The sequence below is a fragment of the Lissotriton vulgaris genome, chromosome 4_1 (assembly GCF_964263255.1).
Source record: "Lissotriton vulgaris chromosome 4_1, aLisVul1.2, whole genome shotgun sequence".
NCBI classification, from domain to species: Eukaryota; Metazoa; Chordata; class Amphibia; order Caudata; family Salamandridae; genus Lissotriton; species Lissotriton vulgaris.
In genome coordinates this window covers 257,470,167-257,486,334 of record NC_141691.1, presented here as the reverse complement: position 1 = coordinate 257,486,334, position 16,168 = coordinate 257,470,167, and the positions used below count along the sequence as shown (strand labels likewise).

Here is a 16,168-nt window from a genome sequence, read left to right as displayed (position 1 = left end):
GTTCCCTGAACGCCAGGGCGGACAAACTCAGCAACAGGCGCATGATGGATCACGAATGGGGTCTTCACTCGGGGATGGCGCAAGGTCTCTTTCGACGGTGGGGAGAGCCTTGGTAAGATCTATTCACCACCAAAGAGAACGCTTAATGTCAGCAAATCTGTGCGTTGGAATTTGCAAGGTGGCACTCGCTTTTCAGCACGAGTGGAGTTGCGGTCTGTTGTACGCCTTTCCGCCTATACCACCACTGCCCAGAGTGCTGAAGAAGGGGCACGTAGAGTCTGATATCCCGAGCTGTTCAACATGGCCATCGATCCTCCGGTCAGACTGCCTCTTCGAGAGGATCTTCTGTCGCAGCAGCAGGGGACGGTCCTCCACCCAAACCTGTCCAGTCTCCACCTCATTTCGTGGAGATTGAATAGCGGCAGTTGACATGGTTTGACTTACCTCCTGAAGTCTGTGACGTAAACCTGGCAGACAGCCATCCCTCCACAAAAACGATATACGCCTGTAGGTGGAACACATTTGTGGCATGGTGCACAGCAAAGGCTGTGGATCCCCTTTCTGCCCTTCTTTCCGAGGTTCTCTTATTCCTTCTTTCTTTAGCCCAGCATGGCTCTGCTCTGGGCACTATCAAAGGCTATATTTCAGCCATCTCTGCCTTCCTTTGGTTGCCAGATCAGCCTTCTCTTTTCAAGTCCCCGGTTGTTAGCCGTTTCCTAAAAGGCTTAACGCATCTTTTTCCTCCAATCCCCTTTGTTATGCCTCAGTGGGACTTGAACCTTGTACCAACTTATTTAATGTGTGTTCCCTTTGAGCCGCTTCATACCTGTCCCTTTCGTCTCTTGACTCTTAAGACTGCTTTCCTGGTAGCCATCACTTCTGCTGGAAGGGTGAGTGAGCTCCAGGCTCTTTTTTCTAAGCCTCCTATCCAGTTCATCCGGATAGGATTGTTCTTCCGACCTGTCCCTCTGCATCGGACAGACCATTACTTTGCCCACCTTCTTTCCTCCTCCACTTCCTTCAAAGGAAGAAAAGAGGCTCCACCGTCTGGACCCAAAACGTGAGCTCTCCTTCTATCTGGATAGCACAAAACAGTTCCGGGTGGATGATCAACTTTTTGTTGGTTATGTGGGCGCAAAGAAGGGTCGGGCTGTTCACAAACGCACCATTTCTCGATGTTGTGTATTACCACCTGGGTTGCTATTGCTGGGGTATCTATTCTAAGGTAAGGTATCTATAACAAGCGTGTTTCTTTCAGATGCACAAGTTACTTACCTTAGATAACGATAATGAAACATTAGTTAGTTATAGAATTTTTACCGCACCACTCATCCTCCCCGTTCTGCGAACTGATTTCTGGGGTTGAGGACATCCTTTCTGGGCCCTAGTTTTGTGCACTAATGGTCTAATGCACTAATGGTCAGTGTCTTGCATGGCTCTGCGTTTCTGGCACGGAAAGTCGTGTACAGAACTGACATCAGCGCGCGAGGTTGACTTTTAAGTACCTGCCGCAACGTCATCTCGGCGACCGCGGCGCCGACGATGGACGCGGAGCCGACCAACACCGCCTTCTGACGCGCAGAGGTTCTGCTGACGAAAAACTTTCCAGATCCAGTCTGATGCCGAGGGGTAATTGTGAGGTAAGGAAGCTATAACTAACTAATGTTTCTTACAGATAGGTTAGTAACTTGTGCAGCAAGTAAGTAACTTGTTCTTTTCATCTTTATATCTATTAGGCCTTGCCTAAATCATAAAATGTAATAATTGGTTATGCTCAATATTTTCCATCACGTTTTTCATTGATAAACCTGGAAATCTGGTTGAATTCGTTCAGCTGTACCATTCTAAGATCTGTACTTATAAGAACCCCAAAGACACGTCTTTTCAGTAAGAAAATTGTGTAAGCTCTATCTAGTTTCAAATTTGAAAATAATATTTTGTATTGCTTCATGTGCATTCAAAAGCCCTGCCCTTCAGTAACAAACAACTCAGATTGTTGTGGTACTTTCTACCTCTGCCTAATTTGATAAAAAGCTGCAGGTATTTTCTGCTAAGATCCCAAACGGTTTGTTAGTTTTAGAGAAGAACTATGCTGGTAATCGAGATGCACCCAGATTTTCTCCCAAAAGTACTGATTTCCCTATTAACCACTTTGCCAATACCTTGTATGATACTCAGAAGGCTTGTCCTTAGTTACAAAGTGGTTATTTGAGTTTTTATGGGGTCCATAAGACCTTTTTGTTATTATCATAGATCTTGCAACAGTTAACAATGGCGGAGATTGAAGCTTCTAAAGCTTCTGTTGTCTATTTGATTGCTTTCTATATAACTGAATATTGCTGTGTGTGGTGACTTTCCTACCTCATTGTATTGATGCCTTCTGGGATTATTGCCCATACAGTTAGTGCCAAGGCAACAGCATTCTGAAGGTCATTTTTATTTGATGTGAGTTGCTATGTTTCCACGTCACACTCATCTGTGGTCAAGATTAAGCATGGGATGCTAGCTCTTCAACCTGTCCTTAGCACAGCAATGTCATATTTATCTGAACCTTGTGGTGTTTGTAACACTCCTACCGACATTGTTTTCTTTAATGCCTAAGATTCTTGTGTACTTTAATAAACAAGGAGAATCCAACACAGAAGTGGGGTGAAGTGTTCAACAAATGTTGAAGCACTCAGTGTTTTGTAAAATACCCCTCACACACCAAAAGGCCCCTTGGTGTCAAGCTTCATCATCGGGGTCTTCGCACCCCTCTAACGGGATGCGGCGTGCTGCGACCAACGACTACGCGGGAGCACTTATAGTTAATGACTATGTGTGGTGTATGTGTGTGAGGTGTATTTACAAGTGAGTGGTGGGATGTGGTGAAGATGTAAGTACCTGGCACATGAGTATAAGGGAAAAAAATGTTATTCTGATCTCTGGCTGGTACTATTAAAAGGGTGCAGTGTGAGGTCGGATCTGTTGTATTAAAGAACAGGACCTCTGGTGTGCGTCGACATGTTTCGGAGGCAAGCTCCTTCTTCAGGACGGGGGCACAACTTCCCCACCTTACTCACGTATTTCTAAATAAATATCACAATGAATTTACAAAAAAGTGAAGTATTAGGCTAAGTGTGCCTACAGCGGTCTGCTACAAGCACAATGACCTGTAGAAAGACAAAAAGAAAAATGAAACTAATGGTTACCCATGTAACGGGTAGTTCAAGCAGGCGCAGTCACCTGGAACCTCACCATTTGCTTGTAATAAGCCCTGTAAAGGAAAGGGTACTGACATCACATACAACACAGAACACATAAACACTAGGAGTTACTGGCAATAGTTGTCATACTTATGAAGCTTGCTTGCTTGCTTCATGAGAAATAGGAACGTCAGGGGTGTTGCTTGTTTGCAATCTGTAGTGAGGAATGATGAAGGTGTAAAAATACATTCTCACTTACTTAGGAAATAGGTTCAAATGGTCGTTTCGGGTTCTATACTCACAGGATCGGGACACAGTAATCACCGTCTTACCCCCACACGCTGCTCCGCTGGTTTGAGGTGATCGCAGGGTTTGCGCTATTTATACCCTGTATTTAATTGGGCGGAAATGTTAACATGACCGAACATGGGTGTTCCGCTATTTGTAGTTAATTACATGCCCATGTTTGGAGCGTCCGATCTTTAACCATACACATTGCAGCTTGTGTGTCAGAACAGACTTGCGATGGACCAGCGTTGCTGCGCATGAGTGTTCGTCTAGTGCGCATGCGCATTGTTCAGGTCCAGCCCGTATGCGTATTGTAGTTCAGCGATCCCTCCCGGTGGCAATGGTTTTTAGCGTATGCGTACCGGCAGACAGTGCGTTGTTCGGGACGCAGTGTCATATTTTGATTCCTAGGCATATCTCAAGGAATATATAAACACTCTAACCTAGTACAATTATCTAGGTTGTGATGAGGGCAGTACTGGCGATTACAGTTATTAGAAAGACGGTCAATGAGCATCATTAATTTGATCAGTATATGCACACTCCTGGAAATGGCTGGGATTATTTGGGGCAACATTTTAGTTGGATAGTTGGTCCCAGGGCACCGCATCGTTTAGTCCAATTAGCTGGGTGCCAAGTCGGAATACCCATCTTTGTTCCTTTAGGAAGAGGCCGTCCTCAGAGGGTAGTTGCTCAATGATTGTCCATTTTAAATCGTTCACACAATGTTGTGCTGTGAGGTAGTGTGTGGCCATTTTAGTAGTGCTTTTCTTACAGCGTACGTTGCTTTTGTGCTCATTCATTCGTGTCTTTATTGCCCTTGTGGTCATGCCTACATATTCAAGATTGCAGGGGCATTTGATAAGATAGACCACATTCTTAGAGTTACAATTGGTAAACCGCCTTTGTTCCCAGGTGGTTCCATTGCGGAAAGTTAGTCTAGTGCTCTTCTGAGTGAGATGGCAACTGCTACAGTTCCCGCAGGGGAAATGGCCTTGAATTCCTATGGATGGTTGTATGGCCATGTGTATCGGTTTAGGTCTGGTATGCACCAACATGTCTCTGAGATTGCGTCCTCTTCGGTGCGCAAACATTGGTTTTTCCAGATTCAGGTTACCACATGTTAGTATCCTCCAGTGCTTGTTGACGATTTTAGATACTTCGTTGGACATGGTGTTGAACGTAGTCACACAGATTGGTCGTCTGTCTCCATCTGGTTCTTTTTGTCGCTCTTCCAGTAGTGCCTCTCTGTTATTTTTAGCTCTCTTCATCGCTTTGTTAATGATTCTGATCGGGTATTCTCGTAGTTTCAGTTTTTCTTTCAGATCATTGGCCTGAAGTTTGAAGTCTGACACATCTGTGCAGTTACGCCTTAGGCGTAAAAATTGACCATATGGTAGGTTTTTTCGCAGGTGCCTAGGGTGGAAAATATCATACCTTAGAAGGCAGTTCCTGGATGTCGGCTTGAAATGGGTGGTAGTTTTCAAACGTCCTCCTTCTGCGTGTATATTTAGATTCAGGAAAACCAACATGTGGACCGAGACCGAGCTCGTGAATTTTAGGAAGGCGTTCTGGTTATTGAGCCATACTTGAAAATTTTGAGCAGATTGTCGGTCGCCCTCCCAAATGACTAGGATGTCGTCTATGTACCTCCTCCAGCATTTTATATTGGATCTGTAAGGGTTCTGGTTGTGAAGAATCTTTGTAGTTTCGAGGTGGTGCATATAAAGTCCAGCCAGACTAGGAGCAAAAGTACTACCCATGCTGGTACCATGGCACTGCTGATAGATGATTGCTTTATATTGGAAAATGTTTTTCTGCAGTGCCAATGAGATACATTCCAAAACCAGCCCTCTTGGTGTTTGGTATTTCCAAGGCGTGGAGAATAGGACTTCCTCGATGATTAGGAGTGTCTCATCGTGAGGTAGACTTGTATAAAGACTTTCCACGTCTAGACTGATTAGGAGTTGGGTCAGAGGGTCGAAGGTTGTGTCCTGCAGTAGTTGTAAGACAGATTTTGTGTCTTTTAGGTAGGTGTTGGTTGATTGTACCAATGGTCGTAGGAAGGCGTCTGCGAATTTTGACAGGGGTTCCAAAATAGAGCAGATGCCGGAAACTATTGGTCTTCCTGGTGGATTGGTGATGTTCTTGTGGATCTTTGGGAGGCAGTAGAAGTAGGGGATACGAGGATTTTTTTGCTCCAAAAATTCCCCTTCCTTCTTGCTCAACCAATCGTGTGCCAAGCCTTCTTCAATCATGCCTCCGATTTTTATCCTAAGACTCTCAGTAGGGTCTTGTTGGAGAATCATGTAGTTGCGTCTGTCTGACAGCAGTCTCATGCATTCATTGTCGTATGCCTCAGTGGCCTGTAACACAATAGCTCCACCTTTGTCAGCTGGTTTTATAATGATGCTTGTGTCTTCTGACAGAGCCCTGATGGCTTGTTGTTCCTCCTTGGTCGTGTTATGGAACGTTCTTATGGAAGACGAATCCAATTTGTTGACTTCCGTCATGAGAGCTTTTTCAAAGGTTAGTAACTCAATTAGAATCATTGAGTCGGGAGGGGTGAAGGTCGATTTAGGTCTTAGGCCTGTGTCAGTTGTCGTTGCAGTAGAAGGTTTATCCATGAAATAGGCCTGTAATTTCAATTTACGGATGAATTCCTGCATCTCTATGTTCAATCTGAAGATGTCAGGTTTTTCGTGTGGGCACAAAGCCAAGGCCTTTATTCAGCACTGTTCTCTGTATTTCCGTCAGTGGTTTTAGAGTGAGGTTCACCACTAGGTCCCTCTCTGGTTGCTGGTTGACGGTTGGTTGGGTAGAGAGCCTGTCATGCTCCTGGTTTGCCGGGAGTTCCCTTTATTTTTTGTACATACATTATGATATTTATTTAGAAATACGTGAGTAAGGTGGGGAAGTTGTGCCCCCATCCTGAAGAAGGAGCTTGCCTCCGAAACATGTCGACGCACACCAGAGGTCCTCTTTAATACAACAGATCTGACCTCACACTGCACCCTTTTAATAGTACCAGCCAGAGTTCAGAATACATTTTTTTTCCCTTATACTCATGTGCCAGGTACTTTTTAAATCTTCACCACATCCCACCACTCACTTGTAAATACACCCCACACACATACACCACACATAGTCATTAACTATAAGTGCTCCCGCGTAGTTGTTGGTCGCAGCACGCCGCATCCCGTTAGAGGGGTGCGAAGACCCCGATGATGAAGCATGACACCAAGGGGCCTTTTGGTGTGTGAGGGGTATTTTACAAAACACTTCAACATTTGTTGAACACTTCACCCCACTTCTGTGTTGGATTCTCCTTGTTTATTAAAGTACTCCTGTGGAGCAGGAATCCAATCTCTAATTGCTCTACCTCCCCCTTGTGTTTTTGGTAAGATTCTTGTGTGTCAGAGTAAGGGAGCGAAGATGCTGGAATATGTACAAGTTGCTCAGCAAAGTTTGTTGTCTAGTTCCAGTCGCCCCCTTTATTGTTCATCATCATATTCAAACCTACTCTCACTTTTCTATATAGGATTGCTATAACCATAGACTGATAGAAAAACTGAAAAGGGGAGAAAAGCTAAAGAAGGGAGACTGAAATGTAAGAAAAAACTGAAGGGTGACTGAAAAGTATGTAAATATAGCTAGCACAACAACAGTAGCATAAATGTGTTGGTGTCAGGTTTCTTAACCATTTTACTGCTGTGATGGCGCTTCCAGTTTTTTCTAGTGATACTTGCACTGTACTGACCTTTAACGTCACAGGAAGTTTGGAGGAGTGAAGAGCTCAAAGTTGCTACAGTGAATAATAGAAATGTTAGAAAAAATACTTTATTGTGTAGAGTGATTTTTGTAAAATGACAACTGTTTCATGACGATTGCACTGATATAAATTTGGACTTGCATAGTAGCTCTGGTTGAAAACACCTTGCGTTAAAGATAATTTCCTTTTTAGTGAATGATGAACAGTCACGAACAGATAACCGTCAACGTAACTCAAGAGATGCTAAAACGAGAACAGCAGATTCATCACTCCAGGTAAACTGTGTGTGTGTGTGTGTGTGTTTGATACTTTTAATTAAACTTCAACGTCATATTTATTCATTTAAAAAAGTATAAAAACAGGAGTGGCTATAACATTTGTTAAGATGAGTAGTAAGAATATCAATAAATAGATTTTCACCAAGAATATACATCTTGTTGCATAATTAGTAAAATCTATACTGTAGTAAATAATAGGGGCTCTTGAAACAATGATAAAAGAACAAACATTATATAATTTATTTCGAACAATATTTTATACCGAGGCATTTATAAAGAGGATCTAGACTGATACCTGAGGACATAGGGTGTCAGAAAATACATGGAATCATATTGGTGTTTCTCCCATTGTAATGTTGATCATTTAATTTCTTGGCTGTGCAAATATTATATTCATGTATACATTTGAATAAGCATCACTTTATCTACTGGAAACATTAAGCTGCTTCCAAATGTGTTTTATTTAAAGTTTAAACATGTTAAACAAAACTCAATTGAATAACATTCAACAAATGTGTTTGCATGTGATTAAATTAGCTGAATTCAAAACTTACTGAGTTTGCATTTGAAGCAAAAAGAAACATTGTAGACTCGCTATTAATATTAAACAAATTAATGGGAACATTAGAAGAGTATCCGTTGTTGATGTGCACTGGAGGTAGCATTCATTACAGATTTTTCATGTAGTAGTAAGAGTAAGAGCAATACTTGAAGCAGTGGTGTAATTTTAGAACTGATTGGAAGACTAATAGTCGTGGCAGTAGTATTTATGTCCACAAACCCAGTACCAGTCATACACATGAGCTACAATTTTTATCTAGACTTCTAGCTGCAGATTCCTTAGCTTTGAGTTTCTCAGGCGTCAGGCTGGATCTGGAAACTTTTGCTGAGCAATACCCCTTGCGCTCGACATCGGGTGGCTCCATTCGGCTCTGCATGTCTTCGATGATGTCGGTAGGGTCTGTTGTGACGTCACGATGCCTACATAGATACAAATAATGCGTTACTAAAGGTAAGTAACTTGTTTATTAGGAGAAGTGTGGGAACAGTAGGTTGTAGGAACTTTGTAGATCCCTGCTGATTCTTCAACTTTCCTTCACAGAAACATGAGGGAAATGGGTGATTTTAGCCAAAATGTTAGGTGTGCAGTGTATTTTGGGTAAGAAATAGTACTGGGGTCTACAAAATGTAAGTCACCCTAAACCCTCCTTGATGCCTAGTTTTCAAAAGTGTTAGAGGTTGTTATTCTAATGGATATTTCTAACTGGAGATTCCCCACATTTAGAATATCCACAGGTGCCAGACTGGATCTAGAAGATATAAAAAGCACTGCTTCCTCATGCCAGTATGTGGCACTGTGTTGCTCAGGATTGACTTGATTCTGGCCCAGAAGAGACGATATAAGAGCCACCAAAGCACGTCCGTTCCTTTCTTTACATGCCTTTGTACGAGGGTCTGGCTCTTGCTCTGACTTTTTCCTCGTCAGCTGACAAGCTTTTTATCAATATTTGTTTTTTCCAGTGTTCACAGGAAATTTGTCACCTCCTAAAACTACAGGATTTAAACATTGTGGGAATTGTCTTAAGCAGATGTCTGTCACAGACAAAACAGGTTGCTGATGTTTCGGTTCAGGGATATGACTCCTAAGTCTGCAAAGAATGTGCCCTTATGAATCCGAAGGTGATCTAAAGCTGTGTGTTGCAAGCACCGAAAGAAGTCAAGTAAGTCCCCCGCCCACTCAAAGTCGAGAGCTGGGACCAGTTCCTGCTTCAGGCCTGTTCCCATGGCAAGTCATGCCGCAGGCCAAGTCTTGTGGTAAGTTAAAGTCATAACAGAAGCACAAGAACACCAAGCAGGATCGGGCCCATTCCCGTAACTTTCAGCCATCTTTGCACTCTGTAGCTGATTCCAAAGGTGATGCCAATGCATCTCGATTGTCCAGGGCCTTCCGTGACATTGAAACAGATAGAAGCCTTTAAAGAGGACAGGGTGCAAATCTTTGGCGCTCCTCCACCTTCTTCTAGTGGGCCTTCGGACCCCACGAATCTGCGGAAGCCTCCAGGCGGTTTACTGTTGATGGGCCTGCCCTCAATGCCATCTACAAAAAAAGTATGGCTAGGGAGGGGAGCTGTAAGGTCTCCAAAGCCCCGGGGACCACCACTCTCCGGGGCTGTATGTATTGTGGGAGGGCCGGTTTCTGCAGTGTTCCGGGATGTCCATCTCCCCCTCCCATAGAAAGGAAATCTGTTCTCTCTTTCAAAATCAAAATCAGATTGCTTTTCCACATGGGGAGTTGTATGTTAGTAGCTTGTGATGTGGAAAAGTAATGCAGAGTACCAAACGCGTAGAAGTTGTGCATCAAAGGCGCTGAAGTCGCACACCCTACAGATTATGAGTCGTGCATCCAGCGCGTGCACACCAGGGGCCGCACTGAGCGCTGCGCTGGGTGCGCAACTTGTAATTTTACCGTAAAAAACAGCCCTATCAGTTTCTAATATCTCTCGGGACCCTATCCCCCGGGTCTTATAAAAAAAATTGGGGACCGCGAGGGGCGCTACAATGCCCCCACGGTCCTGCCGGCTTCCCACGTTCTTCGGGAGTCGGCATTGCTTTTCATTAGGAGAAGTGTGGGAACAGTAGGTTGTAGGAACTTTGTAGATCCCTGCTGATTCTTCAACTTTCCTTCACAGAAACATGAGGAAAATGGGTGATTTTAGCCAAAATGTTAGGTTTGCAGTGTATTTTGGGTAAGAAATAGTACTGGGGTCCACAAAATTTAAGTCACCCTAAACCCTCCTTGATGCCTAATTTTCAAAAGTGCTAGAGGTTGTTATTCTAATGATACTTATAACTGCAGATTCCCCACATTTAGAATATCCACAGGTGCCAGACTGGATCTAGAAGATATAAAAAGCACTACTTCCTCATGCCAGTAGGTGGCACTGTGTTGCTCAGCATTGACTTCGTTCTGCCCCAGAAGAGACGATATAAGAGCCACGAAAGCACGTCAGTTCCTTTCTTTACATGCCTTTGTACGAGGATCTGGCTCTTGCTCTGACTTTTTCCTCGTCAGCTGACAAGCTTTTTATCAATATTCGTTTTTTCCAGTGTGCACGGGAAATTTGTCACCTCCTAAAACTACAGGATTTAAACATTGTGGGAATTGTCATAAGCAGATGTCTGTCACAAGATGTCTGTCACAGACAAAACAGGTTGCTGGTGTTTTGGTTCAGGGATAATAAAAATAGCCCCTATCAGTAATTTCTAATATCTCTGGGGACCCTATCCCCCGGGTCTTATAAAAAATATTAGGCACCGCAAGGGGAGCTAACATGCCCCCACGGTCCCGCCGGCTTCCCACGTTTTCGGGAGTCGGCATTGCTTTTCCGAAAGGGGAAATGCTAACTTGTATGTGGGAATACAATCTGCTTTTTATTTTGGAAGTGAGAACAGATTTCTCTGCTCTATTTTTTAAAATGCAAACTAAGTCTGCTATGGGAGGGCGGGAGCCGTGAGACTCCCGCCCTCTCAAAGCAAACAGCAGTGTCCTGGGGGTAGGCACCCCGGGACACTGCATAAGCCGGCCGTTGGGCGTTGCGGTCTCCGGGGCTCTCGAGGGCTGTAGGCATAGCGTCACGCAATCTGTCTCTCACAATCCACAAATTTCCAAGGGTGGTGGTTCCCGGGGCTTGAGGGGGTCATTGAGGCTCACACACTGCTAATTTTGTAGGGGGGGGGGCCTTGGACGTGAAAGTGGTGCAAGGGGGTAGTAAATCTGGTACACAGTGTTTTGTTTTAGTTTGCTTTCCTTTTTGGTCTTGTAGAGGATCCAGGGTTAATATAACGGTTTTTGTACAGCCAGTACCTTTCAACTCTACCCCCAAACGGCTTTCTACCTGTTACCATAGTAACAGTTCATGGAAGACTTAAATGAGCACAGAGGTTAGAAGTTCACCACACTATGGGCTGATTAGAATGGCGGACGGATCGCTGCCGCCATGCAGGCGGTGGCGATCCATCCGCCATCCATGCCCGTCCACCACCTATTTCCCCCCGCCATATTAAGATAGTGGGGGGGACGGCGGCGGACGGAAAGACCGTCCGCCGCTTTTCCGCCGTGGTCGCCTTCCGACCGTGGCGGAAAAGGTCTAATATGGTGGCGGTGTCTATCAGACACCACCTGCCATATTAGGATGGACTTTGGGGAATGCCTTTCCGTGCCGGCAATGCCGCCACAGAAAGGCATACGGTCTTTGCTTTGGGGGCCCGTTGTGGGCCCCCAGGGCCAAGGGTGGGTGGGGGGTGCACATGGCGTTTCAAAGTACAACATGGCAGGCACCGCGCGGTGCCTGTCATGGTGTGTTTTGAAACGCACAACATGCATTTTTAGCATTGCGGCAGGCGGTGCTTTCAGCACTGTGGCGGGTGCATCCTAATTCGGTGCACAGGACCTCTGCCATTATGTCGGACGGTCCCTTGCCACGACAGGATGGCGGACGGACAAAGTCCGTCCGCCATCCTAATCGGCCCCTATGTTGGTAATGGAAAAAAGTTACTGTGCTGGAGTTTTTAAACTTTTCCATAGGAATCATTAGTCATAGATATAGAGTCTGGTAAAGAGTTAGCCTCAGAATTATACTTCAAATTATAAATATCATTTCTATTGGGGAGCGCTTAACCCTCCTCCCCCCAAAAAAATAACGTATATACTTTTTTTTTAATTAACTTTTATTAAAACAATAAATAACTGGAAATGTAACTTATGAATAACAATACAATAAATAACTAGAAACATAACGTTAACAAAACAATATAATAAACAAAATATGATATGGAGTCCAATTAGTGTTTAAAATTGGTTCGATGTGACTAAATGAGGTCAAACATTACAAGTCGAATTAACAGTTGAAGGTATTTCCTTCTTTTAACGTGTGCAGTGTGCCTAATACATTTCACTTGTCTTATAGGCTTGTGTTCAAGCGGCGTCTGTATGGAAGAGCATACTATGCAGATTTACATTACAGAACAACAGGTCTTTAAAATAATTCAGAGATGAAACAGAATTAGGTGAGAGATCAAGTCATTATGCAGGACAATATTCTTCAGGGCTTATTTACAAGACTCGTGTGCCAGTTTTGTGTTACTTTTCTCATGTTGAAAGTGACGCAAAAGTGGTGCAAGGGGCTTGTAAATAAGTTCTTTCATTTCTAATGCATTTAATTGGAGGCATTGTATATCTAGGTCGCTCTGCTTACCTTTTGTAAAAACTGTGGCCAACAGAGTTCACACCTTGAACTGAGCTTTGGTTGGTCACGGCAGAGTGGACAACCGCGTTCATAACTTTAAAAGATAAAGAGAAATGATGTGAGAGGGAGAGAGAGAAAGAGAGAGAAAACGACATTAAAACTGTGAGAGAGTGAAAGTTATAGATGGAGCAGTTAATAGAGGAGAAAATACTCATAGCTCACCTTTTGCCTTGGGTGTGTGTCCAAGTATGTGCTGGCTCCAGTTTAGTGATCTGAAATATAGTATATAGAGTTAGTCATAGTATAGTACACACAAAAGTGGCATAAGGGGCTTGTAGATTTGCCTCTCAGACTGTTATAATCTATCTATTGTCACTGCTCGGAGGTAATTGTACATTCCCACGCAGTAAAGCTGCTGCACACTACCCACTCTCTCCTTTCACAGATGACTTGTCATTGTTTCGGAAAGAAGCTTTTTTGCTCACCTTGTGCCATTGGCGTGATTCAAAGAGGGTGCACCACGTGTTGTAGCAGTCTTCTCAAACCTTGTTATGATGGCCACACATCATCACAGAATCCTCGAACATTGAGTTTTAGAGGTGTTGGGGGGGGGAGGGGCGCCAATTTGTTAAACACAACCTGTAAAATAAAATGGAAGTTAACTTTGTGTGTAATTTTTTTATCAAAGGAAACAGGAAGTGAGAGCGTGACTGCAAAGAGTATTCGCAGCTCAACTTTCTGTCACCAGTGTGTTTTTCACCATGTGCTGGAACATAATGCACCCTGAAGCTCTACATCTAAAAGATAGTAAAAGAAACATGTTATGTTTGTTAATTGTTACTATCTTAATGTGGAGTTGAATAACATCGGCCTTTCACACACGTTCCCTCTCACATTTAAAAGAACTATTTGTATAGTTTATATTCCGGACGTTTCAGCGATTATAAAAACGTTTCTGCTGTTGGAAAAAAAATGTACTTGTAATTTGATACACTATATAGGACTGCGTTTGTCTAAATCGCTGCGTCGCTTTTTTGTATCCAGTCTGCTGCAGCACATCGTCTCCCACCAATGCGCACCCAGTCCTCACTACTCACCTTTTCGTGGACAGGACACCTTCTGCATCATGTAGTCCTGATCTGCCACTAAGAAGTCTCCTATATGGTGCCGAGTCTTGATATTGATATGGCTAACAACATACTTGTGCTCCCATCATCATCGCAGGTTCCTCACCCGCTCAGTGCTTCTGATACCACTAACTCAGTGACCAAAGAGGCCACACACGTAGTGGTGGGCCCCCCTACTTGGTGGTTCGGATCTACATGAGGCGTTTGAATCACTAGGATGGGCCATCACACCGCTTGGGATGGGAGCAACTCTAAAATGGGGTGGAGCACATGCGCCCCGTCTTTTTTATTGGTAGGGGCACAAGTGTTGTGACGCAGGTGCTGGATGGGTGTGGTGTGGGTGTATACCAGCCATGAGGGAGTGTGTGTGTACCGTTCTGACAACTAGACCTGGAACTAAGAAATCACTACACTTAAATTTGGGCAATATTTTTTTGTTGTGTTTTCCTGGAAGCGTAACTGGAGTGGGCTGGCCTGACGCATGCCAGTGCTGCGCGAGGCTCTGAACCATGATTCCGGAGCTATGGGCGTTGTCCCATCGTGAGCTATATGAGAAATCAAGTGATTCGGGTGTCCGTTTTGTAGTGCTGACGTCACCCGAGTCTTAAAAAGAAATGTATCATTATATCTGTAAAGTCCCACCACTTGACCAACATACAAGGTACGGGGTATCACTGACTCTATATTCGTTCATAGTTGCATACATAAAATATGGTGGACATGACGCATTTCTGCGATTATGAATCTTTGTTGTACATTCAGTGGAGTGTTGTAGCTGTAGTAATACAGGGCTGTGAAAGGTTTAAGTTACAGTTTTTGGCACATGAAGGGCAGCTAATATATATATATACGTATGTGGTTATTCAGGTACACTGTAGAACTTGGTGCTGGAAATCAGTGTTCGAGCCTCGGAGTTGCATCCACATCCTGTTATTGTAGAGTAATGACGTAATGCACACGTGCCTGAAAATGTATTCGTTTTAGGTTGATTTTGCGCTATATAAATATGCATTAAAAAAAATATTAAAAAGGAGGAATAGCCCACAAAAACTGTCACAGGTAAGATGGTTGCATACGCTATTTATAGCACAATATAATGTGGTAGGGCGGAGGAGGAGCATCATTTTCCAAACACAATAAATACACAGACACAGATAGATAGTTGAATTGGGTACGGGCACGTGTGCTCAACTCCATTTTATTACGTTGTTGGTAAGAAGTAGAATAGCAATCATGATATAATATACAGATATTTAATCATAAACGGTTTATGACTTCTGCTGTACAAAGGTAGGAGCATTGTATGTCAAATAATACACGGAAGATTCTATCGTAAGGAGTTCATGAGTTGTGGTGGACTGACGTAGGGGCGCTTTGTGTGGAGCCTACGATGATGCGTGGTTTAGGCAGACCGCACTGGTAAAAATGTGTTTTGACTATTGAATTTTGCCTTTACAAGGGCACATGGCGATTATTTATGGTGTACTGAGTTAGTGGTTAGTCTGGTGTTTATCATATGCTCACCCTGCGATGATGCGAGGTCTGAATGGGCTGCACTGATATCATTCACTGTTGCATACTGGAGTATATGAACTTTGAGGGGGGGGGGGGAACTAGCATCGATGGCTATCAATTGCTGTGAAAACTAAGTGTACTGATTGCTCATCATAACTAATTACATGATTCCTCTTCACGCAGTGCATTGTAACTTTCACAAATTGGGGACGTATGTCTGGTGGCGATGTAGAAGGTGATACCCTGGAGGTACTTGGTAATGCTGGTGATGGAGGTACATTTTGGCGCAATCTTGTACATTGTTTGTTATCATAGTTCACATGATGCAGCTATTGAAGGTGCTTGCACATACTATCTGAAAGAGACCCGTTAGTGATAGATTCCTAACCTTATAATATCCCCAGGCGTCAGACTGGATCCGGAAACTTTTGCGTAGCAATACCCCTGCGCGTCGGTTGGCGTCGTCCGCGGTTCCGCGTCCGTCGTCTGCGTCGTTAGCTCCGGAATGACGTCGCCGGAGTACTTAGACGCCGCCCTCGCGCGCTGACGTCGGTTCTTCTTTTTTTCGCGCCAGCTAGCGCAGATCCGGAAAAGCTCCCCCCCTTAGTCACTTTTTGACTAAACTTTTTTGATCTTTTGATCTGGTTTTTTCTCGAGTCGTTCGACTCCTACGGTGCCGGTAGGGATGCCCGGGTTCAAACCCTGCTCCAAGTGTAGCCGAATGATGTCGGTTACTGACCCCCATTGCCGGTGCCTT

General features: G+C 44.0%; 1 protein-coding gene across 1 annotated transcript in view; it reads left to right on the top strand.

Annotated features, from left to right (window-relative positions):
- Positions 1 to 16,168, top strand: part of FMR1 (fragile X messenger ribonucleoprotein 1) — a 306,382-nt gene that overhangs the window by 258,085 nt on the left and 32,129 nt on the right. The window contains exon 6 of the mRNA XM_086967219.1: positions 7,438 to 7,520. Coding sequence (XP_086823345.1) covers positions 7,438 to 7,520 — 83 coding nt within the window. The remainder of the gene's footprint in view (positions 1 to 7,437; positions 7,521 to 16,168) is intronic.